The sequence below is a fragment of the Schistocerca gregaria genome, chromosome 2 (assembly GCF_023897955.1).
Source record: "Schistocerca gregaria isolate iqSchGreg1 chromosome 2, iqSchGreg1.2, whole genome shotgun sequence".
NCBI classification, from domain to species: Eukaryota; Metazoa; Arthropoda; class Insecta; order Orthoptera; family Acrididae; genus Schistocerca; species Schistocerca gregaria.
The window spans coordinates 172312619-172340485 of NC_064921.1; the positions used below are offsets into that span (position 1 = coordinate 172312619).

The 27867-nt window shown below is 39.3% G+C and overlaps 1 protein-coding gene across 1 annotated transcript in view; it reads left to right on the forward strand.

Annotated features, from left to right (window-relative positions):
• The window catches only part of LOC126336611 (diacylglycerol kinase eta), a 1405164-nt gene that overhangs the window by 1356889 nt on the left and 20408 nt on the right, over window positions 1-27867 (forward strand). The window contains 3 exon segments of the mRNA XM_050000480.1: window positions 17506-17623; window positions 18524-18619; window positions 23579-23704. Coding sequence (XP_049856437.1) covers window positions 17506-17623; window positions 18524-18619; window positions 23579-23704 — 340 coding nt within the window.

A 27867-nucleotide genomic window follows, 5' to 3' on the forward strand; every position in this document is an offset into this window, starting at 1 on the left:
ATAACAACGTCCTCCTGAGTAGTCCCCCACCCGGAATTCCGAATGGGAGACTATTTTACATCCGGAGTATTTTACCCAAGAGGACACCATCATCATTTAACCATAGAGTAAAGCTGCATGCCCTCGGGAAAAATTATGGCTGTAGTTTCCCCTTGCTTTCAGCCGTTTGCAGTACCAGCACAGCAAGGCCGTTTTGGTTAGTGTTACAAGGCCAGGTCAGTCAATCATCCAGACCGTTGCCCATGCAACTACTGAAAAGGCTGCTGCCCCTCTTCAGGAACCACATGTTTGTATGGCATCTCAACAGATACCCCTCCGTTGTGGTTGCACCTACGGTATGGCTATCTGTATCGCTGATGCATGCAAGCCTCCCCACCAACGGCAATGTCCATGGTTCATGGGGGGGGGGGGGGGGGGGGGGGGGGATTTCGCACATAAGGAAATATTATATAATGGCTGGACTACTGTAGGACAATAACATTTGTAAATGATGTACCTTCACTCAAGACGTGCTTGATTTCAGAGATTGTGCACCCATACAGTTTACAGGCCCACTTGTAGAGGCCACCTGGGTTGGGCCCCTTGCACACTCTGGTGAGCCACCAATGAAATAGTATTACTTAAATGATTGCAAACAAGTGCTCAGCCTATTCTGTACCCTGAAATACTGTAGTCTAGTCAATATGCTCGGTGCTATGTGCAACCTGTACTTCATTGTATCTTACAAGTTTCTCTATACTGTACTACACTCCATATTTTGTGTTTGTTACTGCTATAGCAAACTTGGTGATGAGTCATGGTTATGTTTTCTCTGCATGTTAGTGTCAGTGCTAACTCACCCAACGAACATCTCAATGAAAGAAATACTACAACATATCATTGCCCAGTGGCAAGCTTTCACAGAATAACAGCAGGCTCTCGCCACTGATCTAAATCAAGGGGCATCTGTGTGTTCACAGCAGGTTTCTCTCCTGTCAGTGCAACCATCACCCACCCAAATATGTAAACAACAATGCAGAAACAGCACCTATTAGACGGAGGGGTCTGACAGCCCATCAGTTCCAGTCATTCCAGCAGGAAAGATGTACACGGCACTTGTTGTCTGTAGTTCAACCATGCCTAGACGGTCAATACCGCGATTTGATCATGTCTGCATTGTTACTTTGTACCAGAAAGGGCTCTCAACAAGGGAGGTGTCCAGGCCTATAGGAGTGAACCGAAGTGATGTTGTTCGGACATGGAGGAGATACAGAGAGACAGGAAACGTCGATGACATGCCTCGCTCAGGTTGCCCAAGTGCTGCTACTCCAGTGGATGACCGCTACCTATGGATTATTGTTCGGAGGAACCCTGACAGCAACACCGTGTTGAATAATGCTTTTCATGCAGCCACAGGACGTTGTGTTATGACTCAAGCTGTGCGCAATAGGCTGCATGATTCGCAACTTCACTCCTGATGTCCATGGTGACATCCATCTTTGCACCCATGCAGCGCAGCACAGATAGGCCCAATAAAAGGCTGAAAGGACCACTCAGGATTGGCATCATGTTCTCTTCACCAATGACTGTCGCATATGCCTTCAACCAAATAATCATTGGAGATGCAGTTAGTGGCAACCCTGTCAGTCTGAACACTTTAGACACACTGTGCAATGAATGCAGCAAGGTGGAGTTTCCCTGATGTTTTGGGGTGGCATTATGTGGGGTCAATGTACACTGCTGGTGGTCATCGAAGGCACTGTAATGGCTGTATGATACATGAATGCCATCCTCCGACTGAGTGCAACCATTTTGGCAGCTTATTGACAAGGCATTCATCTTCATGGACAACAATTCACACCCCCATCATGCACATCTCGTGAATGACTTCCTTCAGGATAAATACATCGCTTAACTAGAGTGGCCAGCATGTTCTCCAAACATGAACCCTATTGAACATGCCTGGGATGGATTGAAAAGGGCTTATTATGTACAACATGACCCACCAACCACTCTGAAGGATGTATGCCGAATTGTCATTGAGGAGTGGGGCAGTCTGGACCAACAGTACCTTGATGAATTTGTGTATAGTATGGAATGACAAATACTGGCATGTATCAATGCAAGAGGACATGCTACTGGGTATTTAGAGGTACTGATGTGTACAGCAGTCTGGACCACCACCTCAGAAGGTCTCACTATATGATGGTACAATGTGCAATGTGTGGTTTTCGTGAGCAATAAAAAGGACAGAAATGATGTTTATGTTGATCTCTATTCCAATTTTCTGTGCAGGTTCTGGAACTTTCAGAACCGAGGTGATGCAAAACTGTTTTTGATGTGTGTATTAGGAAAAGGACTGACCATTCGGTCGCAGGTTTTAATCCTGCCTCGGGCATGTATGCGTGCGATGTCCTTAGGTTAGTTAGGTTTAAGTAGTTCCAAGTTCTATGGGACTGATGACCACAGAAGTTAAGTCCCATAGTGCTCAGAGCCATTTGAACCATTTGAACTGACCATTAAATATATTTGGTAAAGGATTGATTGCTACTCACCATAAAGATGATCCATTGAGTTGCAGACAAGCACAATGAAAACATTGTTACATGTTGTAGCTTTCATCCAAAGCCTTCTTCAGCAAAGAGAAGACACACACACTCACACAAGCAAGCACACCTCATGCACAGATGACCACTACCACCAGCAGCTACGACAGAATTCCAGTCTTAGGCCTTTGGCCTTTCTTCACACATAGTTCTTCTTTTAAATATGAGACACAGTGGGCTATGGTTATTTTTAACTGTTTCTCGTTTCTTTTGTTCCAAATTCTCTCATCATTCCTCGTTGTTTCTATATTCTTTCTTCTGTCCAAGTTGCTCCCATCTTCTTCCTGGGTTCTTCATGGAAGCCTTCAGAATTTTGCAGTTTCCTTCTGAGTGACAGTCATTCCTCAGTATCTTGTGGAGTAATTCAGAGTTTATCCCTTCCACCTTCTTTGCCCAGTGTGTTATCCATTTTTAATTCACTGAAAAAGTGAACAATCTTTTTGTCATTTGTTGTGCATCATCCTATGGATGTTGCCATAGAAAGCCAGTCTTCTTTTCCTAATTATGTCCATTAATTTTTCACTCTGTGTATAACGCTCACAGTTATGATGTCTTCTTGCTCTTTAACTCATCCCTTTCATCTTATTAACTCTTTCTCTGATGAGTTCTTTCTCCAAAATGTCTTGTTCTGTTACTTCTTCTAGGTACTTCAACTTGTTATTTCTTGGTTTTCTCAAAGGGGATTTGTAAGCCTGCTTTTTCACCTTGTTCATTCAGCAATTGTGTCTGTCTAGTGGCTGTTACCATTGAGTGTGTAGGGGGGAGGGGGAGGGGGGTGGGCAAAAAAAGGAAGGTCATGTGCAAACACTAGTCAAACTATTTGTAGTTCTTGATTTTTGTGGATTATATAAATGTAACTGATATACTTAAATTACGAGTTTTGATTGTTTTGTTTTAAATTGCACCAGTTAAGGTTTTGAAATATTTAATTTTAATCAATTTGAGTGAGACCAGGTATCTTAAGTTTTCTAGGACTCATATAGGAACCTTGTCTGTGTTATTGTTTTCAATCAGTACTGATGTATCCTCTGCAAATAGTAGTGAATGAAAATTTATGTTGAGAGGTAGGTAATTTATGATGTGCCAGTAATTGATATAGCCAAGAAAGGTAGTCAGACATCTACAGTAAGGTAATGCATTAATAAGTTTATTTATGATATGCACACTTTATGTTTAAGATATTTGTAACTTTGAATTGTTGTGAGTTTTTCTCCTGTGCTGTGTGTATACGAGGAGTGTAATGGTCTTGATTTAAAATGGTTAGGAATACTTTCTATCACCTGATCACCGAGTGGAGTAGCACAGGTGTTAGCATGTTGGACTCACATTTGGAAGAACAATAGTTCAGACCCATGTCCAGCCCTCTTGATTCAGGTTTCTCGTGATTTCCCTAAATCGCTTAAGGCAAATGCTGGGATGGTTCCTTTGCAATGGGGCATGTCCACTTTCCTTCTCCATCCTTCCCTAATCCAAGCTTCTGCTCCTTCTCTGATGACCTTGTTGTTGGCAGAACATTAAACACTAATCTCCTCCTCCTCTATTGCCTGATGTAGTGATAAACCTTTGTCTTCTCTCTGTTAGATATGACTTATACAATTTTAAGAGGTAACTCTCAATTCCATATTTTATAGAAGTAGAGAGTGCTTTACACTGATGAAGACTTTTGATAAGTCACAGAAATTCCCATGGTTTTGTGATACTTGTCTATATGTGAACTAATTCTTTTCAGAAAATCTTAATAGCACAAATTTTGCTTTTGCCTTTTTGGAAACCAAATTCATTCTCAGAGATGATTTTAAAAGAAATCAGTGTTCATTTTCTAGATAATGATTTACATTGCTGTCATATGTTGCTGCAGTTATAAAAAAATTATTTAAATATTCTGGCATTTGAGGAAGGTTTACAATTAAAATACCTTGGATTTCAGTTTTTTAAATTGGTTCTCAGCTTTACTTCAAAGTTCTGGTTTAACAACTGCTCAACCTGCCTTAGATTTGTTTATGTGCTACTGAATGAAAATATTGTTAGCCATTTCTTTTCCTTAAATTTTTTTAGTTTTTTAACATTGCTTATAAACTCATTTTTATTGTATTTCCATTGTATAAGTTATTCTAACTAGTACCACAAAGAAACACACAGTTATAAAATAACAAAGTTTATTGGGTCTCAGAGTGACAACAAGAACATTTATATATGGAGAGTAGCTACACGAGTGAGATACATTTGATCTGAGGGCTCAGGAGGCCCACATGTCCATATAAAGTGGCAATTTCCAGCAGACACTGCTGGTGTTGTGCTGCACATGCACACTGGAACAGGTGACTGCTGTCAGCAGTTGGACCAGTCCTTATGCCTGCCTCAATCATTCTCCAGCACATTGTTCAATTGTTGACGTTCATTGTGCTTGTCATAGTAACCTGATCTACTGCTACAGCAGGTATAGCAACTAGCAAGTTACTACACTCCTTCTCCATTTCTGGGAAAAGACCAGGAACTGTTATCCACAATGCTGTGGCTGTTCAGATGTCTGTCAGGTCTGTGACAGCAGCCAAAGGTTTCTAATATGCTGGGACTGGAGCCTATGGACTAAAGAGGTAGGACAAGGGCACCCCTACCATCTGGGGCACCCGGTAGACAGGACCAGTGATGAGAGGGTCCACAGTAGAGGGTGCCAGCTGAGTGATGTCTGCTGACTGGTGAAGAGAGGCACTGGAGATAGTGCACCAGTGTACCTCCCTGCTGCCAGCGGCACTGGCAAAGTGCCACGGGAGGGGCCAACACCAGCCATAGGAAACTGAACTGCTGTTACTGTTGATATAGTCCCAACCACTGGGGTAGATGGGCACAACAATGTCTGCCCTACCCTCAGAGCAGTCAGGGCCAGCACAGGACAAGGAGCTGATGGCAGTGGCAGCAGGTCCCCAGCTCTGGCCTGGTGCCCTTCCTGTGACGCAGCTGGTTTTAGTGGCATGCCATGATCCAGACCATGAAGACCATGAATATGTGGTAGCCACACCAGTTGTGGATGATAGCTGGAATCCAGTCCAAAACTTCTGGCCCAGCCAGATGTGCCAGGTGTGAACATTGATGAAACCTACACTGCTGGGGACATCCACTTAGCAACAAGAGGTTAAGCAGTGTGCACAGCTGATGGCCATACAGGAGCTCATCAGGACTCTTGGCCCCAATTGGCATCATTCTGTTTGAGCTTAATGAAAACATAAGAGCCTCTTCAGCAGGAAAATTTTCCACATATTTGTGCAGCTGTGTTTTAAATGTTCAGTTAAGGCATTCCGTCTCTCTGTTGAGTGTGGATGGAAAGGTGGTGGTGTGACATGGCAAATGCCGTTGTGGCCACTGAAATCTGTAAAAGGTTATGCCGAACTGAGGACCCATGTCTAAAACCAAGGTGCAAGGCGAGCCTTCAGTGCAGACTACTTCAGATAGGGCCTTGAAAGTCACAAACAGGCAGTGAATAACATAAGGAAAATGAGAAAAAACTTCAGTTACCAACAATCAGAAAGTATCAAAGAAAGGACCAGCAAAATCAATATGGACTCTTTCCCAATGGTGTGTAGGAGCTGGCCATGGCATAAAAACTGTGTGCAGTGCCACCTACTCTCTTGAACACTTGTGGAAGGCCATGACAAAGTGCTCCATCTTCCAGTTGATGCCCAGCCAAAACACATGGCAGCACACCAACATTTTGGTGCGAGAGAGTGATCCACATGCAATAAATGGGGGACCTCCCACTGCAGAGCCTCAGGAACCATGACGCAGGGAGTAAACTCTTTAGTTGACAGGAGAATAACAGCATCCAAGAGAGACAGATGATTCCAGATGCATAATAGTTCTGAAGCCAGTCTGACTATGAGCCTGGTGGCTGGATGGGTTACCCCTGTTGTATCATGTAAATGACATACCTGAGCACCAGATCAGTTGCCGCAGCAAAGGCAATATTGGAACCAGTGATGGGAAAACCATCCACTCTGTGTACTGCCTCTGCATCCAAATGAAAACAAAGCAGTTCCACTTGATCAAACGAGGGGTTCCAAGCCCAAGGGGATTCAGGGTAGCGCACCTGTATTCACATATTGTGATGTAGTATGAAAAAAGATCTCATAACTGCATTGGGACAAAAACAGGGCCCAATATTGAAGACAATGTCTGGTAAGGATACTGATAGGCTACACAGAAAAACCAAAGGTTTATAATTGGTTATTATATCAAATTTGGATCCACACAAAAACACACAATTTTTTTTACGGCATAGAAGATGGAAAGGACTTCTTTCTCCACCTGAGAATATGCTGTGGAGCCAATTTGAGTCTTTTCAGCACAAAGGCAGTCAGCTGTTCAGAACCAGCAGAATGATGTTGGACCAGAACTGCCCCCACCCCATACTCTGATGCATCCATGGCCACAACCAGGTGTTTGCCATGGGGCATATACCCTGCTTGGAAATTTTATGATCCAAATAAACAATGGAAGGCTGTAAAAATTGAGAGTTTAGGAGGTTACACTTGAGGCCCACAGCCTGCAGAACAGTAAACACGGAACAGAGATTACATAGGTGACCCTCCATAGCAGCATCTGTCATGGTGATATCATCTATCATCAAGATACTTGATAATCTTGGGAGCAACTGATGTGACCTGTCCTAGAAAACATGGAAAAATGGGTGGTACACTAGCAACCCCAAACATTAGCCACTGATACTGATAGAGGCCAAAAGGCATATTGACCACAAGTAACTGTTGGAATGCCTCGTCCAACAGAATCAATGGTATTCAGCAAGGTCAAATTTTGAAAAAAGTGTGGCCAACTTAGAGAGCAACTCCTCTGGGAGAAGTAGTGGTAAGTGTCCATGACAGCCTGTGTATTGATAGTTACCTTGAAATCTCCACAGAGCTGAAGCTGACCAAATGGCTTCTTTACAGTCACTAAGGATGTAACCCAGTCACCAAAGGAAATCAGTTTAATCACTCCCAACAACATTAAGCAGTCTAGCTATACATTAACCTTGTCATGCAAAGCTATTGGCATTGGCCCATCCTGGAAAAAATGGAGGCAAGCTGAGAGTTTAAGGGTGACATGTGCCTTGAAATTGTTTATAAAACCTAACCCTGGGACAAACAGATCTGAAAACTCAGAACACATGTAATTCAAATTGTGATAAGGCACTGGCACCAGACACACCACATCCATGATAGAAAAACAGTATTGCAGTGCTAGTATTATTCCAAATTACTATGCAAAGTTCCTTCAGACATGCATGCATGCATGAGACAATAGCCACTTTGAAATACATGAAATGTATTTCCAGTTGCGAATATGGCCAACCATCAGCTGTATAATGGGATGAAAACAATAAAAATGTGTGCCAGACTGTAACTGCTCATGATAAGTAGGAAATCCAGGTTCGAGTCCTGGTCCAACACAAATTTTCATTGTCATTATTCCATTGTACAGTTTATGGTTGTCAGTATTCACAACTGTGAATACATCTCGTGTAAGAGTAGCAAAGGTGTCCAACCCAAATAAATTTTCAGTACTGACATCATTTACCACCAAATATGTGACAGAACAGACAACTAATTTGTAAACAGTGTTGAGTGTGAAATGGCTGAGAATAGGAATCTGGTGTGTGTTATAGCTTACCAATCAATGCTCCATGCAGGCCAACGGTTGGGACCTGACCCTGGCATATGTCTGTGAGTTGAGTAGGGACACAGCAGCTCCTATTTTCACCTGTAGGCATAGTGGTTGATTTATCACTTGGTCTTCAACGAAAAGTTTGTTCTAGCCTTCCGACAATGGTGAACATGACAATGAAACAGTTATGTCCACTGATTCTTGCAACAACTCTTGAGGTGTTATAAATTGACCTACTGCTGTTTGTGGCCTTCCTGCATTATCTGTGGCAAGTGGCCCAACACCTAAGGGAGGCCACCCACTCATGCTGTACAAAATGGGGGACACAAATTAAGTGGAGTTCACTGTTCCTGCTGCTGCTGATGTGTTTGCCCATTGCAGCAGGGCAAGTGTGTTTGTACTGCAGCCTTGTCCCCCTTCTCTAGCGTGCTAGGCTCTCCATAACATGTTTTTATGCTGTCAACAATGGCTTCCCACTGTTTGCACATGGTGCGGAAAACCTCAAATGACTGTGCAGTATTCGAAACGTCTTCCAACTTAGGGTCCTCAAACAGCAGAGCATGGTGGTGCACTTCCTCATCAGTGGCCAAAAGAATGATTTCATCTCAGACCATAGTGCCCACATACATCTCCCGAGGCCTGGCCATGACAAAAGATGTTTACAACTGTGGCTGTGAAGATTGGCCACCCAAGCATGGTAGGATTCTTGCGACAGTTTGTGACACTGATAGAATTGATTCTGCACAGTGACTACGTGCCTATGCTTTTGGCTGATAAGAGGACAGCAAACTCACATACCATCAAAGGAAAGTGATACTGGCTCCTGCTGAAGTGGTAGGTGACACAGTAAGTGATAAATACAAGGGGATATCCAGGATAAGAAAAAAAGTCTTACAGACCTCCTTATTAACCACCCAAGTGCCACAAAATCTTGGCACAGTTGGTTCTCGTAATGATCCCAGTCTTCTGCCAAATGATTGGAGGGTCAGTACGGTGGTGGGTGAGAACTGGTGGTTGAGCAACTGGTGCCAGAGCCTAACTCAATGTTACCAATAACCAGTCCAACATGGCTACAGTATCTTACAGTTGTTGGGTGACTGACTGAAGGAGAGTCTATGTGATAGAACCAAATGGTAATAAGCCCACAGGATCCAGAACACGCAAAAATTCTACACCCACTTGTCACCACTTGTGTTGTAACTGGGAACACAGGGAAACACACAGTCTTAAAATAACAAAGTTTATTGTGTTACAGAGTGACAATAAGAACACAAATATACAGAGAGTAGTTACATGACAGAGATACATTTGAATTGAGGGTTCAGAGGCCCATGGATGTCTGTATAAAGATACAATTACCAATAGACACTGCTGGTGTCACACTGTGTATGCAGACCAGACAAGGTGACTGGGGTTGCCAATCAGGCTGCCTGTGGTAGCTTCTCGGTCATCATGCGGTGTGTTGTTTCATTGTTGACATGCACTATGGTTGTCATAGTAACCTGACGTGTGGTCCTAATCTGCCTTCAGCCCAGCACTTTAAGTCATTGTGTAAATGGGCCTCTATCAGTAGCCCATGAAGACCATGTTTTTACATCACATTTTTAGAGGTGTGGTCAACCAGTACATAAAATGTGTGGTAAGGAAGAAATGTAAATTTTTTACCACAATCATTAATCCCTACCTGTAGTAAGATACAGTTATCCTGTTTCAGATTAGTGCCTTCTTTATGAGACACAAAACACTTATATAATCACAGCATCATTACCATCTGATAGTTCTCATACACTACTGGATTAAGACTTCCTGTGACTTCTCCATACATCCATGTTGCTCCTGAATGTTTCCTAATAATGTCTACCCACCTTCCATTTAGGTCATTGTCTCATTGTCTGCATTGTCTCTTCAAATCCAACAAAGAACTTCCTTGGTTCATCTACCATCCGTTAACTTGGTTAAGTGAGCCACCCATCCAGTTACATTGGGTGTTCCACTCCAATCTATTTTCTAAATCATATTTTATTTCTTTTTATTTTGTCTCTTCTAGTAATTCCTAATATGCGTCTCACTATTTCTTACTGAGCAACACTCAGTTTTTGAATGTTTTTCAATTTACAAGCTTATGGCTCACTGTAATAAGTCAAAAGTGACTGTAAACTTTTCTCTTCAGACACATTGGAGGTCTGATTTTGAAAAGCCTCTTTAGTTTATCTAAACCTCTCCATACCATTTTTACTTTACTTTTATTACTTTTGCTATACATTCAGTCACTGTCTTTAACTTCATTAAGTAGAAAAACTTATAGAGTGATTCTATGGATTCCATATTACTTTACACTACTTTCTTATTGATATACTAGTTACTTATTATTTTAATCTTTTGTAATGGATCTTCAAGCCTACTTACAAATGTTCTTTTGTATTTGCTGATGAAGTTAACTTGCACTAGAGGTAAACAGCACAGTGTCATCAGTAAACTAAGGTGGTTCAATATTTCTTCCATTGACATATATTCCTTCTTTGTTTTTGTTCATGGATCTGGAAACTTCTTCTAGAACTGCTGAGAATAGTTTTCTATCTCCTTTCTTATGATGTATCATAAGTACAAAGTTGTTCCAGCACTTAAAAAAATTGTCATCCTTTGTGGACATTTTTGTGAAAAATTTTGGAAGTTACTTTAGTATTATTTTGCTTCCCACTTTGACTATTTCTATTGAGAACTAATCTCCAGGTGCGTTTCCTTTCTTCTTAACTTGAAAGCTTTCATAGGTCTCATCTAACGTTATTCCCAGCATGTTATTAGTTTCATTCCTCACTGTCTATGTTTCTGATTCATCACTTGAACTATACAGATGTTTAAAGATACCTTGCTTGTTCAGTTTCCTGTCTGTTAGTTATTATACCATCTGCTATCTTAACTGCTGAAAAGTGAGGCCTACCCAGTATAACTTTCCATTTTCTCTTCTTCATACTCCAATCAGTTTTGTTCCATTTGAGATTTTCTTTTCTACTACTCTCTTTGTAGATGCACTATCTTTTGCTGTTGTTTGAGAAATCATTTTTGGCAAAAATTTGTATCTTTCAAATATGTGTGTATAATTGTTTGGAATGCTGCTTTAATCCCTCAAAAAGATTGTAAAAAAGCCACACTCTGCAGCACAGTGAAATATTCATTCTGGAAACAACCCTCAGACTGTGACTTCCAAGACTGCTAGTCCAACAACATATGCAGGAGAGCTTCTGTAATATTAGGAAAGTTTGAGAGAGTTACTAGCAGAAGTGACAGTGTGAGGATGGGCTATGCTTTGCTTGTCCTGTTGGTAAGAGGATTACCATGAATGCCAAAGTTCTGGCTTTGAGTCCTGGTGGGGCTCACACTTACAATCAGCCAAGAAGTTTCCATACTGCATACACTCCACTCCAGAATGAAACATTCAGTTCAGGTTTGAGTATCAACAGTTATGAAAAGGGCAGATTATGGAAAGGCTACAGTGTTTCATCATTGTGAAGACAGGTCTTCTTCTGAATTACACAATATGCACACACGCATTTATGCAAACGCAACTCATACACACATGACCACCATCTCTGGTTGCTGAGGTCAGGCTGCAAGCAACAGTGCATGATACGAGAAGCAGTCTGGGTGGTAGAGGTTAGGAGGCTGGGGCACGAAGGGGGAGGTGAAGGAGGGTAGGGGTGGGGGACGGAAAATGCTGCTTGTGGGAGCATACAGAGATGAAAATGAGTTGGGCAGAGGGTAGGGCAACTAGATGCAGTTGGGTGGTTAGATGGAGGGCAAGGTGGGGGAGTAAAAACACTATGAATATGTTGGCAGAATAGAAAGCTGTGTATTGCTGGACTGGGAACAGGGAAGGGGTTAGGTGAATGAAGGGCAGTGATTAACGAAGGTTGAGGCTAGGAGGGTTATGGGAACATTGGATGTATTGCAGGAAGATTTCCCACCTGCGCAGTACAGAAAACCTGGTGTTGTTAGAAAGGATCCAGATGCCACAGGCTGTGAAGCATTCCTTGAACTGAAAAATGTTGTTTTGGGCAGAATACTCAGCAGCTGGGTGGGCCAGCTGTTTTTTTGATACAATTTGTCGGTGCCCATTCATGTGGACAGACAGCTTGTTGGTTGTCATGCCCACGAGGAATGCAGAACATTGGTTGCAGCTTAGCTTATAGATCACGTGACTGTTTTCACAGTTAGCCCTGTCTTTGATGTGATAGGTGATGCTTATGACTGGACTGAAGTGAGTGGTGGTGAGAGGATGTATGGGACAGATCTTACAGCTAGGTCTATTACAAGGATATGAGCGATCAGGCAAGGGATTGGGAGCAGGGGTTGAGGAGGGATGGATGAGGATGTAGTGTAGGTTTGGTGGGCGGCAGAATACCACTATATGGGAAAGGTGGGAAGAATAGTGGGTAGAACATTCCTCATTTCAGGGCACAATGAGAGTTAGTCAAAACCCTGGTGGAGAATGTGATTCAGTTGCTCCAGTGCCAGACGGTGGGACTTTAGGAGGTGTTTCATGACTAGAGAGATAAGGCAGGAGAGATAAAGCACAGCAGATCTATTCCTGTACAAGGTTGAAGGGTAATTACAGTCAGTGAAGTATCCAGTGAGACCCTTGGTGTATTTTGAGATGGACTACTTGTCACTAAAGAAGCAATGTCCACGGTTGGCTAGGCTGTATGGAAGGAACTTCTTGGTATGGAATGGGTGGCAGTGGTCAAAAGTGGAGGTGTTTCTGGTGGTTGTAAGTTTGATGTGGATGGAGGTACTGATGGAGCTATCTTTGAGTTGGGGATCAGCATTGTGGAAGGTGGTTTGTTCGGTTTAGGAGGACCGGGTGAATTGATTGAGGGAGTAGGTGTTGAAGTTCTCGAGGAATGTGGATAAGGTGCACTCACCTTCAGTTCAGATCATGAAGATGTCATCAATGCATCTGAATGAGGTGGAGGGTTTGGTATTCAGGGTGGTTAGGAAGGATTCTGCTAGATGGCCCATGAGTAGAGTGGCATAGGATGATGCCATGTGAGTACTCATTGCTGTACACTGCATTTGGTTGTAGGTGATACCTTCAAAGGAAAAGTAATTGTGGGTGACGATGTAGTTGGTGATGGTGACCAGGGAGGAGGTAGCAGGTTTGGAATCCAGTGGGCTTTGGGAAAGATAGTGTTCAATAGCACCAAGGCCATGAGCATTAGGGATGTTAGCATAAAGGGAGGTGGCATCAATAGCAACAAGCAGGGCATGTGTGGGAAAGGAACAAAAATTGTGGAGATTTGATGAAGAAAATGGTTGGTATCTTTTATATAGAAAGATAGGTTGTGGGTAGTAGGTTGAAGGTGTTGGTCTGCAAGAGCAGTGATTCTCATTGTTTCAATTGCGAGCTGGGTGGATTGGTTTATGGACTTTAGGAAGCATGTAGTAGGTAGGAATGTGGGGAGTGGTAGGAGTGAGTAGAGAGAGAGAGACTCTGGGGATAGGTTCTGGGATGGGCCTAAGGATTGGAGGAGAGACTCAAGATCCTGTTGGATTTCTAGAATGAGGACGAATCTGGCAGTTGCCTGGTAACCTTTGCAATTCAAAACAACAGTGGTGGAGCCTTTCTCAACAGGTAGGGTTATAAGGTCTGGATCAGTTGGTAGGTGGTGGATTGCAGTTCTTTCTGTGGATCTAAGGTTAGCTTGCATGTTGAGTGATTTTTTTTGGGGAGGGGGGGGGGGGGAGGGGGTGATAATGAGGCTAAGTTCAAGGTTAAGAAATTCTGGCAAGTTAACAGGGTTGAACTTGGGGTAGTAGGGATAGATCACAGTTGGATGGAGGAATGGACTAAGTTAGGCAGGGTTCAACATTGGTTTTTGGTGGAGTCTGATTGGTAGGATTAGTGGCAAAAAGTGTTTCCAGTATAGGGATTGGGAGAAGGGAAGAAGATCTTTAACTAGTCCAGCATGATTGAGTTTGGGAGTGGGGCAAACATATCCTGGATTTTCCATTGTTTGAAAACATAGATTGCTGCTCACCATAAACATGATACATTGAGTTGTGACAAGCATAATGAATAGACAATTACGCACTGACCTTTTGACCAAAACCTTCTTAAGAAAGGACAGGAAAACACACACATACATTCACACAAGCAGGCACACCTCATGAGCACATGACTGCTATCTCGGACCGCTCTGGTCAGACTGCCATCTTTACAGTGATTAGTAATCTACCCTTTTCTTAATTGTCAGTAAGAGTATTAGGCACAGCTGATAACTGAACACCTTGCAGAAGCCTCTTTAACCACCTTGGGATTCCTACACTTGCATTCCAATGCATTTACTCCCTAACATCATTTGTGGTTAATAATAAGAGTGAATTTAGAATGGACTGTGAAATTCAAAACCACAGTGCTAGATGAGAAAATAAATTCTATTTAGACTATATGACCCTAACTGGAGTTGAGAATTGTTGTGTCGATTGGTGTTAACACCTTGGATGAACATTCTAGAACATATCAAACACTATTGAAGGATTAAAACATAAATTTCTTTACTTATAATATATTCGATATAAAGCATACATAATTTTGTATCCTGCAGTCTCTCTTTCTGTTCCACTAGTCCTGCATACCAGGACTCATGAGCAGTCATAGTTTAAAATTTCTTATTACACTGTCATCCAGATGCTTGGTGTGATTGGAGAGTATTCTAATGATAATCTGTGGACAATCTGGGATAATTTTAGATGAAGCTCTGAGTGCAGCAGCATAAGAAGACACGTGGATGAATTACAGTTACAGGCAGTGAGGTTATGTGAAAATGGCACCCTCTTGTGGTGTGTGTAGTCCCACCTGGCAATATCTAGCAAGCCCTCTCTAGCAGGGACTCATGGCAGCTAATTTAAACATTTCTTCTGTGGAGATGAGAGTGGTGAACTGATTGCAGTTTATAAAAACACAGTTGGTACAATAAGAATGGCAAAAATGTAGTTGTTCTAAATGATTAATGGAAAATCTCATATAAAGATGTGAAACAAATACTAACAAAGAGATAGAGGGGCTGGCTAGTACTTACCTCAGCTCAGTACAGCCGATAGATACACAAAAAACAGAACCAAAATTTTTTTTACGTTCCTAGCTTTCAGGAACAAATATTCCTTCATCAGGGAGGAGAGAGGGGAAAGAAAGGGAAGAAGGGAAAGTGGACTCAGTTACTCACAACCCAGGTTATGAAGCAACAGGGAAAGGAAAACAGGAAGGGTATCTTTGTTAGTATTTGTTTCACATCTTTAAAAAAGTAGTTGTCAAGCAGAAAACTGAATATCGCCAGATATTCAAAAACGAAGTAAAAAAATTATATCTATACCATTCCCTCTATAATGTATCTGGTTAATATTAATGTTCATATTATACAGAAGTTACCTGCAGTGGCTGCTTGTGCCCATTAGTGCATAGCATGACTTGCTACAGATCATTGAAAGCTCTCCTTCATTATGAGGTTTACAGAGCATGGTGTGTGAACGAATGAGTGATGAATGACTTTACCCAAATGATCCCATATTCTTAGTGTGAATACATAAATAACCTTTGCGAATGACAGTTTGTTATCTGTCGCTTGAATGTGTTTCACAGATATTATCAGTAAGTTTCATGATTAATGAGATACAGGAAGGTGACTTATCTCGTATGTCTGCTGCAGTTTTTACAGTGATGTGCAACTTTTGTCTAACAGCTAACAGGTTACAACTGCTGTTTCAATAGAATATGTATGTGAACATGGTTATATTCTTAACTACTATTACTGAAGCACATTTGTGACTTTCTTTGTTAATTTAGCAACTGTTTCTATCCATGGCACCTGCTGTGGTTGAGATGTAATCCATTCCCTCAAATATTGAACACTACTGTGTTATGGTAATTAATCTGATATATTGTGATGATCTTGCATTGTAGTTGTCAACCAGATAATACAGAATCCAGTATTTAGTTGCAAATATAAATACTTCTAATATATACACATGAAGGATTTATATCACAACTCAGTAAAGCAACACTGATACCAAACAACTTGTATTGCTTAAATTTTTTTCTGCCCAAGCACATTTATTCAAAGTCTGTGTTTTCTGAAATGTGTTATAGAAGTAAACTATGACTGAAGAGATATTGTTTTATTTTTAAGACATCTTTAATTGTAACAAATTGATTTATGTAATTCCGAAAGTTTACCTCTTTGTGTGTGTGTGTGTGTGTGTGTGTGTGTGTGTGTGTGTGTGTGTGTGTGTGTGTGTGTGTCTGGCAGACCAAGACTTTTGTTGAATCAAAGGAAAATTTAATTTAAAAAACTGATCAGTTATGACAGAATTGCTGGCTACAACTTACATCATGAGATGAAATGTATAGCACTGCCAGTACTTATAAAAGTTCAACATACACACTACCTAGCTTTTGGAACTAATAGCTCATTCTGTGGGGAGGAGAAAGGTATAAGTTAGAGAAGGTTAAAAAGGAAGGACAGGGTACTGAGACCCCATAATGGGAGAGACCCACCTGTTTCCTCCCATCCTCACTGCAAGTAAGGGTTTCTCTTGTCCTGGGATCAGACTATCCTATACTTCCTTTTAAGCTTCTCTTACATATTTCTCTTCTCTTCCAGAAGTAGGGACTATTAGGACCAAGAGCTAGGAAGTTTGCCTCTTTTACAAATACACTTGGCCCTTTTTATTCATGTGTGTCATAAGAGGTTCTCCTACCAACTTTATTTATCATGAAGTTGTGCTGTTGGGAAAATTTGCAGAAACTTAATGGAAGTGCATTTTTGTTTTGAAGACTTTCATGAATTAGTTGTGCAACTAACCTCAAAGATGATGAGAACCACTTCTTGTGGATGGACTTGATCCAGTACGCCCCACAGTGAAACATTTTATAGCACAGTTGAGCTTATCACCATATGCTATGACTGGAGCCTAGTAGTTACTATTACTGCCTCTAGATTGCAAGTTCCTGGGTTCAATTCCTGGCCAGGCCAGAGATTTTCTTCACTTGGAAAGTATATCGTTGCATTGTCCAAAATATTTCATCTCATATTTTCACAAGGATGCACAAGTTTCTGAAGTGGTATCAGGTAGAAAGTCTTTCACCAGGTGGCCAAACAACTCCAGACAACTCCCTGCCAATAATGCAATATGATAATTTTGTTTACCATATGGTATAGTGTAAATAACAGAGTTTTTTTTTTAAATTAAGAGATAACAAAATCTGTTTCAGGTATGTAAAACTGGTAGCAATCAGTCACCCCATGATAGAACCAGAACTCTATCAACTTGCTGTACAAGCGTCTACACATCTTGAGAAAGTGCATCCTGGTGGTAAAATTGTTGAAGGAGTAAGTGTCATATCTTTTATCTCAATTCGTTTTATTTATGAAAACTTGAGCTATTTCTATCACAATTTATCCTTGTATTTGGTCATTCACAAGTCATGACTGGGTAGATTGTGTCAGTCACAGCATCAGTCTTACAACTTCTAATATGCACACAATGAAAAACGTATACATTAATAGTAACATATGAGTACATGATTTCCAAAAACCTAATTTTTATCCAAGTAGCATAATCATTGACACTGTTTGGATTTACTTTAATATGCTAATTATTTTTCCACGTGATATCACTACTAAACAAGTATCCTTGAATAAAGTTGTATTGCCTCATTTATTACAAGGATAGATCATTCTTAAGTTGACATGTATCAATTATTTTTAACATACATCCAAATTGCCAAAATTATGAACTGTTACTAATTTGTGAGCAAGTAGTCATTTTCTTTAGCAATTGTATTGCAGAACACTGCCTCTAATGGATAATGAGAGTGCAAAACTATGATAAGAAAAATGCAGATAGTCATTTTTATGTTATACAATAAGAAACTTTAGACATTTACTGTTGTTATGAATATCTCCTCCAACAATAATCTACATTAGAGATAAATTTAGCAGTTTAGTCTGCACTGAGCCCCCATGTTCCCCATTGTTGTAAACTAACAATTAATTCAAAAGTATTAGTACAAATAAGCAACAATTTAACCCTGAAATCGAAAACTTAATTTTGCATTTAAGAACTGTTTTGTGTGCTTAACATACAAAACCCTGTACTTTCACCAAGCATTTATTTGCCCACTGCTAGTTTTCTGTTTCACACTAATATCTAATAATTGTAATTTTACTTATGAAAATAGTGTGTGAACACTGACAGAACAGTTACAGTTATTATTATTTATGTTACAGCCAAATCTACGACCTCAAGTCACAGAACTGGTTTCAAGTGCACGACAGTTGTATGAGGAAGCTTGCAGTCTGTTGCGTGATAAAGCTCAGACATTGGTAAATCAAAAGTCAGATTTGTCTTTGTTTAGACATTATTTTTTATCACTGCATAAAATCAGGAAAATCAATGAAACATGTTTCAAGTTACAGTAAAATTTCAATTAATGCAATATACAGTAGAACTGAGACTGCACTATGTTTATATGGATAGTTCATTACTTCATGCAAAATTAAAATACCTTCTCTTCTAATAAAAACATCAATGTGTATTCAAAATCTGGACATGCAATAATTGTAATTCATTGTGAATGTGCCTGAATGTTAAAATTGGTGATGGCGCCTGCAGATGTCAGAAACATTGCTTAATGGAGTAGTGTAAGGTAGGCTGAAACTGGATGGTCATTTACACTTAAATGAAGCTTTCTTACAGATTATCAGTAAACTGCAATGCACCTTCCCTGAAATGTGTGGGTAGCTTCAGAAAGATCTTATTTATTTTGGATTTGAAATGATAGCCAAGTAATTAATAAACAGTCCCTAAGAAATGACAAAACAGTTAAAATGTAGTGCACACATGATAATTTGCTACAAAAATGTATTAATATAGCAATATGTAATAGTTGTGATAAATTCTAATTTATAAATTGTTTAATCAAGTAAACAGACTCCAAAATTTTATATACCAAGAAACTGTACTTTTAATCAAAGTTACTGTTGTGCCAACCAACAGCTAAACATAATAAAAAGGTTATGAATAATTTAGGGAAGTGATACAATATAGGCAAAAAAACGACTTACAATTGTGTCCAGCTTTAAAAGGAGAACCATGTTCATTTAGCAACTGGACCGGTTGTCAACACAAAATCAAATAGAGTTAACACCAAAGTAGGTCTACAAATGAATAATTAAATAGGAATGCAGTTCAACTACTATGGACAACATAGGGAATGGATCACCATAGCTCAGATAAACACCAAATTAGGAGCCATCCCAGTAAGTACAAGTAGATATACCTACTGTCTTCACAAATGATGAGATTTTAAAGAAAATATATGATAAGATACAAGAAATTATTCAGTACATTAATGGAGACAAAAATTTAATATTGATGGGGTGCTGGAAATAGTAAAGAAAGGAAGAGAAGGCAGAATGGTAGGAGAATATAGACTGCAGACAAAGAATATAATAAGACATCACATGATACACATTTAACATTTGGTTTAAAAATAATGAAAGAACGTTGTATAAGTGGGAGAGATCTGAAGACACCAGAAAGTTTCAGATGGGCTCTATAAATTTAGTAATGCAATTTTACGCTGTAAAACATTTTCAGGTGTGGACTCTGATGATACTTTACTAGGTATGAAATGTTGTGTTAGAACGTTTCTTAAATCAGTCAACCGATCATCTAACTTTCCATTCACTCAGTGGCCACATTGGCAGCAAAACTGAGGATAGTAGAGTGGAAACGGAAATGATTATTCTGTTTTTCTGTTTTCCAAAATTGTTTCATTGAGGGAGGTCAGACTTTGGTTCCTCCTTTTAAGTGTCATACAAAGATCACAGATCAAAATGAAAGATACCAGAGATACTGAGGTAAGTGTCCATGAGAGATATAACTGTAGAATAATGCAGAGGTCAGTTCCATTTTAAAGAAGGGCCATACAGCTAATATACACAACCTCAGGTCTTTATCACAGATGTCAGTCTGCTACAGAATTTTGGAATATATGTACACTTACATATTTTCATCTCTCTGGAGACTGAAAATCTTCTCTTTAGGAGTCAACATCCACTAACAACATTCTTATGAAACTCAATTCACTCTGGTCATCTACAAGAACAAAAAGACACTGTAGTAGATATTGATACCCAAGTTTATGGTGTGTTCATTGACTTTTGGAAGCTGTTTGATACTCTTCCAAACTATGAGCTAATGAACAAAGTATGAGCATATGGAATCATCAGATCAGGTTTTCAATTGCAATGAAGAATTCCTAGCAAGCAGGACACAACATATCATCCTTAAGGGAGAGAAATCTTCAGATGTAAAAGCACCTTCAAGCATTTTCCGAGAGAGTGTTGTTCACTTGGTGCAGGAATTGGTAGTCGACCCTCAAAATAAACAAATATGACATATTGCGCATAAACAGGTGGAAAGACTCATTATTGTTTGACTACACAATTACCTAACAGTTGCTGGAAATAGTAAAATCCGTTAAATATCTGGGAGCTTGTGTACAAAGAAATTTGAAGTGGAATGACCTCATAAAACTAATTTTAAGGTAGCCAGAGTCTTGACTGGCAAGGAGACTACATGGCAACCAGATTTTTGTATTTTTTTATACTTATGCTATTTGAAGTTTAGAATTGAGATATGAAGCAGCCAAAGCAGATTGATGCAACTCTCAAAAATTTGCAGGAAATTGACTTTAAAGTTTTCTTATGATCTTTAATACCTTAAAGCTTTTTTTTAATGTGCTGCATGGCTCTGTTGTAAAATACTCACTTATCATGGAGGTAGCCTGGGTGCAATTCCCAGCTGTGGTAGCTTTTTAAACAAAGGTGCATGTTTCATCAGTGTTTCCATGAAGTGTAAAATATATAAGGAAATTTAAACAAGCCTTATTAATAATCTTTTATAAGACATAGGTTGTTAAGAATTTATATCTGGAATGGAAGCTCAAACCAGCAATCACCAGTCTTGAGGCCTACTGATTTTTTTCCATCTTCTGCATCACATAAACACTAGTAGAGCAGGCACCTTTGTTTAAAAAATTTCATCAGCTAGTAATTGAAATGAGGATCCCTACATGGCAGGCAAGCATTCTACCACAGAGCCATGCTAGTGGTCAAAAATAATTGTCCTGGCATTAGGGTATTGAAGACACTTAGAAAACATCAAAAATGATTTACTGGAGAATTTTAGAGATTTGCATTGAATTGCTTTGACTGAATGATAGTTAAGTTCTGAACTTCACATACCATAAAAATAAAAAATTACAAAAATCCAATTGCTATGTGGTCTCTTCTTCATTGGGAGAATTCTCAAAGGACTGGACTCTACCCTTGAAGGAGATAGCATACAAAACTCGCATTGAACCGATACTTGATTTATTGACACTCCTACCTACCAGATAGCATTGATGGAGGATATAGAGAAGATGCAAATAAGAACAGCATGTTTTGTCAGTGGTTCAGTCAGTAAGTGCAAACACAATGCAGAGGTGCTCATTCAACTCCAGTGGTGGATGCTATGAGAGAAATGTTGTTCATCATGGTGTGTTTCACTGCTAAAATTATTAGATTGTACATTCCTGGATGACTCAGGCAATGTATTACTTTCTCCTGCATCTGTCTTGCAATGAAACCTTGAAGGTTAAATAGAAGTTTACCAACAGCTGTGCTTCCCATGCACCTTTCACAATTTGAACAGGAAGAAGTCACTATGGTACATGAAGTACGCTGCAGCACACACACTCTAACATGTCTTGAGGAGTGTAGGTGTGGGTAGGTTATATCCCTAACTTCATCATTCTGAGACTGAGACTCTAATGGAGGTGATACATTTTCACATGACAGACAACATTACAATAGGGATTAAGGAGTCCAGCTCAGTGCAGCCTGGAAACCTCCAAATCGAAAGAGCAAGAGAAGGATTTCAGACAGTAACTTCATCACAGCGTAGTGAGGATGCAAGTAGCAATCAGTCTTGTTTCATGTCCCAGCTACAGTAATCCCTAGCAACATCACTGATGGTCCTGTGCACACAGAAAAAGTCACCTCGTGGTTTCCAGTTGGTGCCTCTTTGGCATGTTATAATCATCTATCTGGAAACATTTCTGTCACACATGTGCAACTTATGGATGTGCTCTTCATAAGAAGACATCTAAGGGACTTGCACTAGCTACTTGCCAGCAAGAACCATGGGAAGATTTCTAAATGTGATGGATCTTACAGTAGAAACATATATATTTCTGTAATACATCTTCCTTGAAATAACATCAGTCAGCTGCAGTGATATAGCATGTCACTATTACTATACATTTATAGGGAAGAAAAGCCATTCAGCCTAAAATTTTAAGCTCATTTGACAGTAGCAGCACAAATACTAAAGACATTAGTAAGTGAAGTGTGGGGTAATAATGTTAAACAAACATCAGATAACACAAATCAACCAAAATGTGTAAGGCATAATGCAATTTCATTAACAGGAGTGTTAAGGATTTGAAAACTGATAAATGCTCTTATGTCAGTAAAGGAACTTGAGAACTTCTATGGAACATCTTGATTTGGGCCTTTTACATACCTAGCTGGTTTATATTTTCAACAAAACTAAAAGGCAGAGAATGTTGCAGCATAATTCTTCACTTTGAAGTGCAGTGTTCACTGTAATGATACATGCTGGCAGATAAAAATGATGTTTTTTTGTTTTTGTCCAGATTTCAACCTGCTCTCTTGCTTTTTAAAGGCTTCTGTTCTGTGGAACAGTAGGAAAAACTGGTCTATTTGGGAAGATCATTAGTCTCAAAAGTTACTTATGAGACTTGGTGTAGTATTTTCAGTGTCACTGCATAGTGGAAGACAAAAGTTTTTTTCCTTAAAATTACTGACTTTATAGTTAAACTATTCTCCACTGTACACTTCCTTCCCGGAGTACAAGTCCAACAAGGCATGCAGGAGATGTTCTATGGAGCTCAGAAAAGTAGGAAAGAGGTACTGGCACACCGAAGTTTCAAGTAAGGCTATGAATAATTTTCAGGTGACTCGATGCAGAAGCCAACAATTTGAGCACCTCACTGACTTTTCATCTTTTAGGAAGGTCCATTGCAGTCTCCATTCAGTTGCAGAGCAAACAATTCATTGTGTTGTTATTCACACCACTGTTTTACAACATAGACTGTAATCATAGAAATGAATCACATAAAAGCAAGTAATTCAATTCGATTTAATGCTGTACCTAGTAAACAGTTCCCATGGCATAATTCACATTACTTACTAAAATAAAATTTTTAGAGAATCCGAGAGGACCTTGAAGGAAAGTTAAGTGCTGCCTTGGGAAGCCTTGAGATGGAGCTGAGGCGCTGTGTTACATATGATAGCGCTGGCCTTGTACATTTCCAACCACTTGTTGATGACCAGGTAAGTCTCTTTCCACTTTTTAACATATATTCAAATTGTGAGAAGTTAAAAAAATACAAACAAAATAGTAGATATAAAATTTTCAGAGTCCCATAAAGTTAAATTTCACAACTATAAATGTAAGTGTGATAAAAAATTAATTTGCTTTCACATTTTTAATGGTACTAGTGCCTTGCCCTGGCTTCGCACATGTCAATGACTAGACAATTTATCAGGCAGAGCGGTAATTTTGTTTATGGGCCACTGTGTATAGCAGTGATTAAAATTCAGAGAAATGTATTATGTATATGAAGATCATCAATTTCATACATCTTAAAATGATTTAAGCAATGCAGGCCATGAACGTGTGCATAAGACACGAGTGTTACTTGTTCCATATTTAATTGGCATTTGGAGTGACATCTCGTGACAGTTATGGAATCTGTGAGCTAACATGCTGACTGGTCTGCCCAACTGCAGTGCTAGTTTGGCACGAACTACAGCCACTCGCTGGCCACTCGACTGCAGTGTCAGCTCAATAGCAGCAGAGCTCAACACACGACACAGTCACTTGCTGGACACCTGACTCCTGTGTCAGCCTTCTGTAAGCTATATATTTTGTGTGACCTTTTCCTGGTCTACAAAGTGCCATCTGCCATGAAATATTGGTATGAAGCACCCTTTGCTATGCTAGATTGGTATGACGAAACCTCTGCCATGCAACATCAGTACAAAGTAACATTGTCAAAAAAGAATTCTCTGCCACACACAACAGTATGGTGCACCCTTCACCTTACAACATTGTTATGAAGCACACTCTGCCACAAAACATCAGTATGAAGCACCCTCTGCCATGCAAGATTGGTACGAAGCATGCTATTCAACATCAATCTGCCATGCACAATATTGGTATGAAGCATCCTCCACAATGAAACATCGTAACAAAGAACTATATGTAAGTAACAGTGGTATGAGCACCCTCTATAGTCAATGGAGCACCTCTGTTCTGCAAAATTGGTAAGAAGCTCCCTCTGCCACACAGCATTGGCATGGAGCACCCTCACCACATAACACTGGTGCAAAGCACCCTTCATCATGTAACATTGCTACAAAGCACTCTTTGGTACATTGGTGTAAAGCAGCCTCTACCAGGTAACCTCAATATGATGCACCCTTTGCCTTGCAACATTGGTACAAAGCCCCCTCTGCCATCTGACAATAATACATACAGATGATTCCAAGCAGTTCTGGCATTCCCCAGTAGATCCCAATGGCATTGTTTTTGCAGAAGCTGGAGACTTTAATTCATCATACTTCAGTCAGTTTGTGCAAAATATTTATAAATTACTGTGAGTTCTTCTCCCCCCCCCCCCCCCCACTTGTATTGTGTGATACTGTCATGGTCCCATAACTGCCACACTGGCCAACTGCAGTGACAACTGTCAATCTTCGAAGACAATAGACCCTACCTACTTCCTGTATGTAAATGTCATGAGACATAAAATATTAAAAGTTCGATTTTTTTTTCATTATTCCTCACAAACTCTTCAACTTACATTAACAAGATATCTAAATTTTTGTTTAGCTTCACTTAGCTTTATCTTGAAAAATTCTGCAAATCGCTTTCAGCTTATGTTGTAGCGAAATGAACATGATGTTCCAGCCACTCATTGATCACTTCACTATGCTGAGCACATTTAGTGTAATTCCTTGAAAGAAATATGTATTCATAATTTGTGAGTCAGAAATAAATAAATAAAATAAAATAAAATATTTTAAGAGCAAGATCAGTTAGTGTTGGTCACCAATCTTGTGCTTATGACTTCAAAAATTGCAGCATCACTTTCCATTCTAGGTAGCATTAATTAATCATTTTGTGAACTGCACACTTCTAATTGAAAATCATTTCCAACCCTTAAAAGACTATTTTCATTGGATTATTAAAGAAAATGATATCCCACACCAGAGATTTAGTGTATTTTAAATGACTATGAAACTCTTGGAGATTTCATCAATAATGGAAGTAAATCTTGAAAATTTTACTTCCTTGTGGTCTTGTTTCAGTTCATAGCACCTTGGGAAATGACAGTCATTTTCCATATTTAGTTGCAATTCAAACAATGCACATTTACACCAGAATCAGTTAATATCTACAAAGATATCAGAAATAGTGTATTCTGTTCCTTTTTCAATTTAAATTCAAACTATTTTGTGTTGGTAGATAGAAATGAGAATTCTGATAAAAAAGTGAATCCTTCAGTTTACTTTCAAATACCATAGTATCTGATTATATATCTTCTTTGACAAGTTCTTTTCTAAGTAAAAAAAAATTGGGGGGAGGGGGGGGGGGGGGGGGGGTTTGGCTAAAGATTTTGCTGCACTCAGCCAATGGAGTTGGAGATCAAGAATTATATTTCCATTTTTCACAACAGCTTCTTCCAGAAATTGTTCAGATTTTTGTTGAAATAGTAATTGATTTCCATCACATATTATGTTCTTAATTTTTGTAACTTTTTCACTGTGGGCAGCATTCAGACCCTTTTCTTCACAGTGATTCCTCAAACATAATGCACTTAAAATTTGAACAATTTATTCAGTTTTTTTTCTTAATTGACCAATGAAGACATATGCATTACTGGCCATATCTGGTACACCATTGATACAAATTGCAGGGCATTTTTGAAAACCACGTGGTTTGTTAATGGCATTAAAAAATATTCAAGCCTGTTTCTCCAAGCAATGGATCGAAAGCAAATATGTCTTCATGTAGTGCAGACAAATAAGCAAACCATAGGTAAGGCTGTAATGAAACCATGTGATTGGGGCTGGAGGGGAAAGCACTTGCTGGAAGTGAATGGCTCATGATCCATGCTTTGCCAGGCCTGATTATGTAAACCTACCTTGTGAATCAGCCTGTCTATTAGTGAAAACTGTATCAAAATTCCTATTCACATAAAACCACAGTGGAGGACTTTCTTTTATTTATTTATAGAAGAGCATGACATCTCAAGCCTTTGGATATTGGACTTAAATGTTATAAACTATAATTATTTATTATGGATATATTTTCCTCTTTGAAATGGCACTCCAGATTTCTTTCAGAACAGTGAATTGTGTTTTGCAGACAGAAACACATTGATAAATTTTCATGGCTACTTTAAATTTGTTTCATTAGTTCTTCTTCTTCTAGTGGTCATCACTCCAAATACTACAGTGGTGCAGCTCTTCACATTAGCCTATCCTGAGAAGGTCTTTTCATCTCTGCATAACTACTGCAGCCTACATCAATTTTTGTATTGTAGTCAAACTGTGGTCTCACTCTACAATTTTTATCCTCTACACTTCCCTTCATTACAAAATAACCACTCTCTGATATTTCAGGATGTATCGTATCAAATAATCCATTCTTTTGGTCATGTTGTGGCAAAAATCTATTTTCTCCTTGATTTGATACAGTACTTGGTTATTAGTTACATGATATACCCATGTAATCTTCAGCATTCTCTTGCAGCACAGTCTTGCAGCACAGTATTTCAAGATTTTGTATTCTCTTCTTGACTGAACTGTTTGATATCCATGTTTCTCTTGTAAAAAGCTACACTCCAGACAAATGCCTCCAAAAAAGGCTCCATAACATTTAAGTTTATGTTCAGTGTTAACAAAATTTTTGTTTTTTGTTTTTCAGAAGAACTCATTGGTTTTGCCTGTTCAGATTTTATCACCTTTTCTTTTAAATTCTGCCCATCATCAATTACTTTGTTTCCCAAACAGCAAAACTTATTTACTATCTTTAGTGTCTCATTTCTACATATAATTCCCTCAGCATTGCCTGACATAATTTGACTAAACTCCATGAATAACTCAGTGTAATATTATTACTCAAGTTATTGTATGACATTCATTCTAGCATTTAATGATCTTCTACTGCTTTATAAATAGGCTGCACCTGTATTTACTACAACTCATCATGTGTAGTAAACCACTGTAGCTGCGATACAGTTCAGTCAGAAACAGAAAATCAATACCAAAATTTATTTATTACAGTTTTCCTCTCCCTCGTTGAAACAGGAATGACTTTTTCTCTAACAGATGGAGTAGATTGAGCTTTTCTTTGTTTTTCATTGAACTGCTCTGTAACTGTAATCAGAAGTGGTTTCTGTAGCTTCCACCCAATGTCTCTGGAG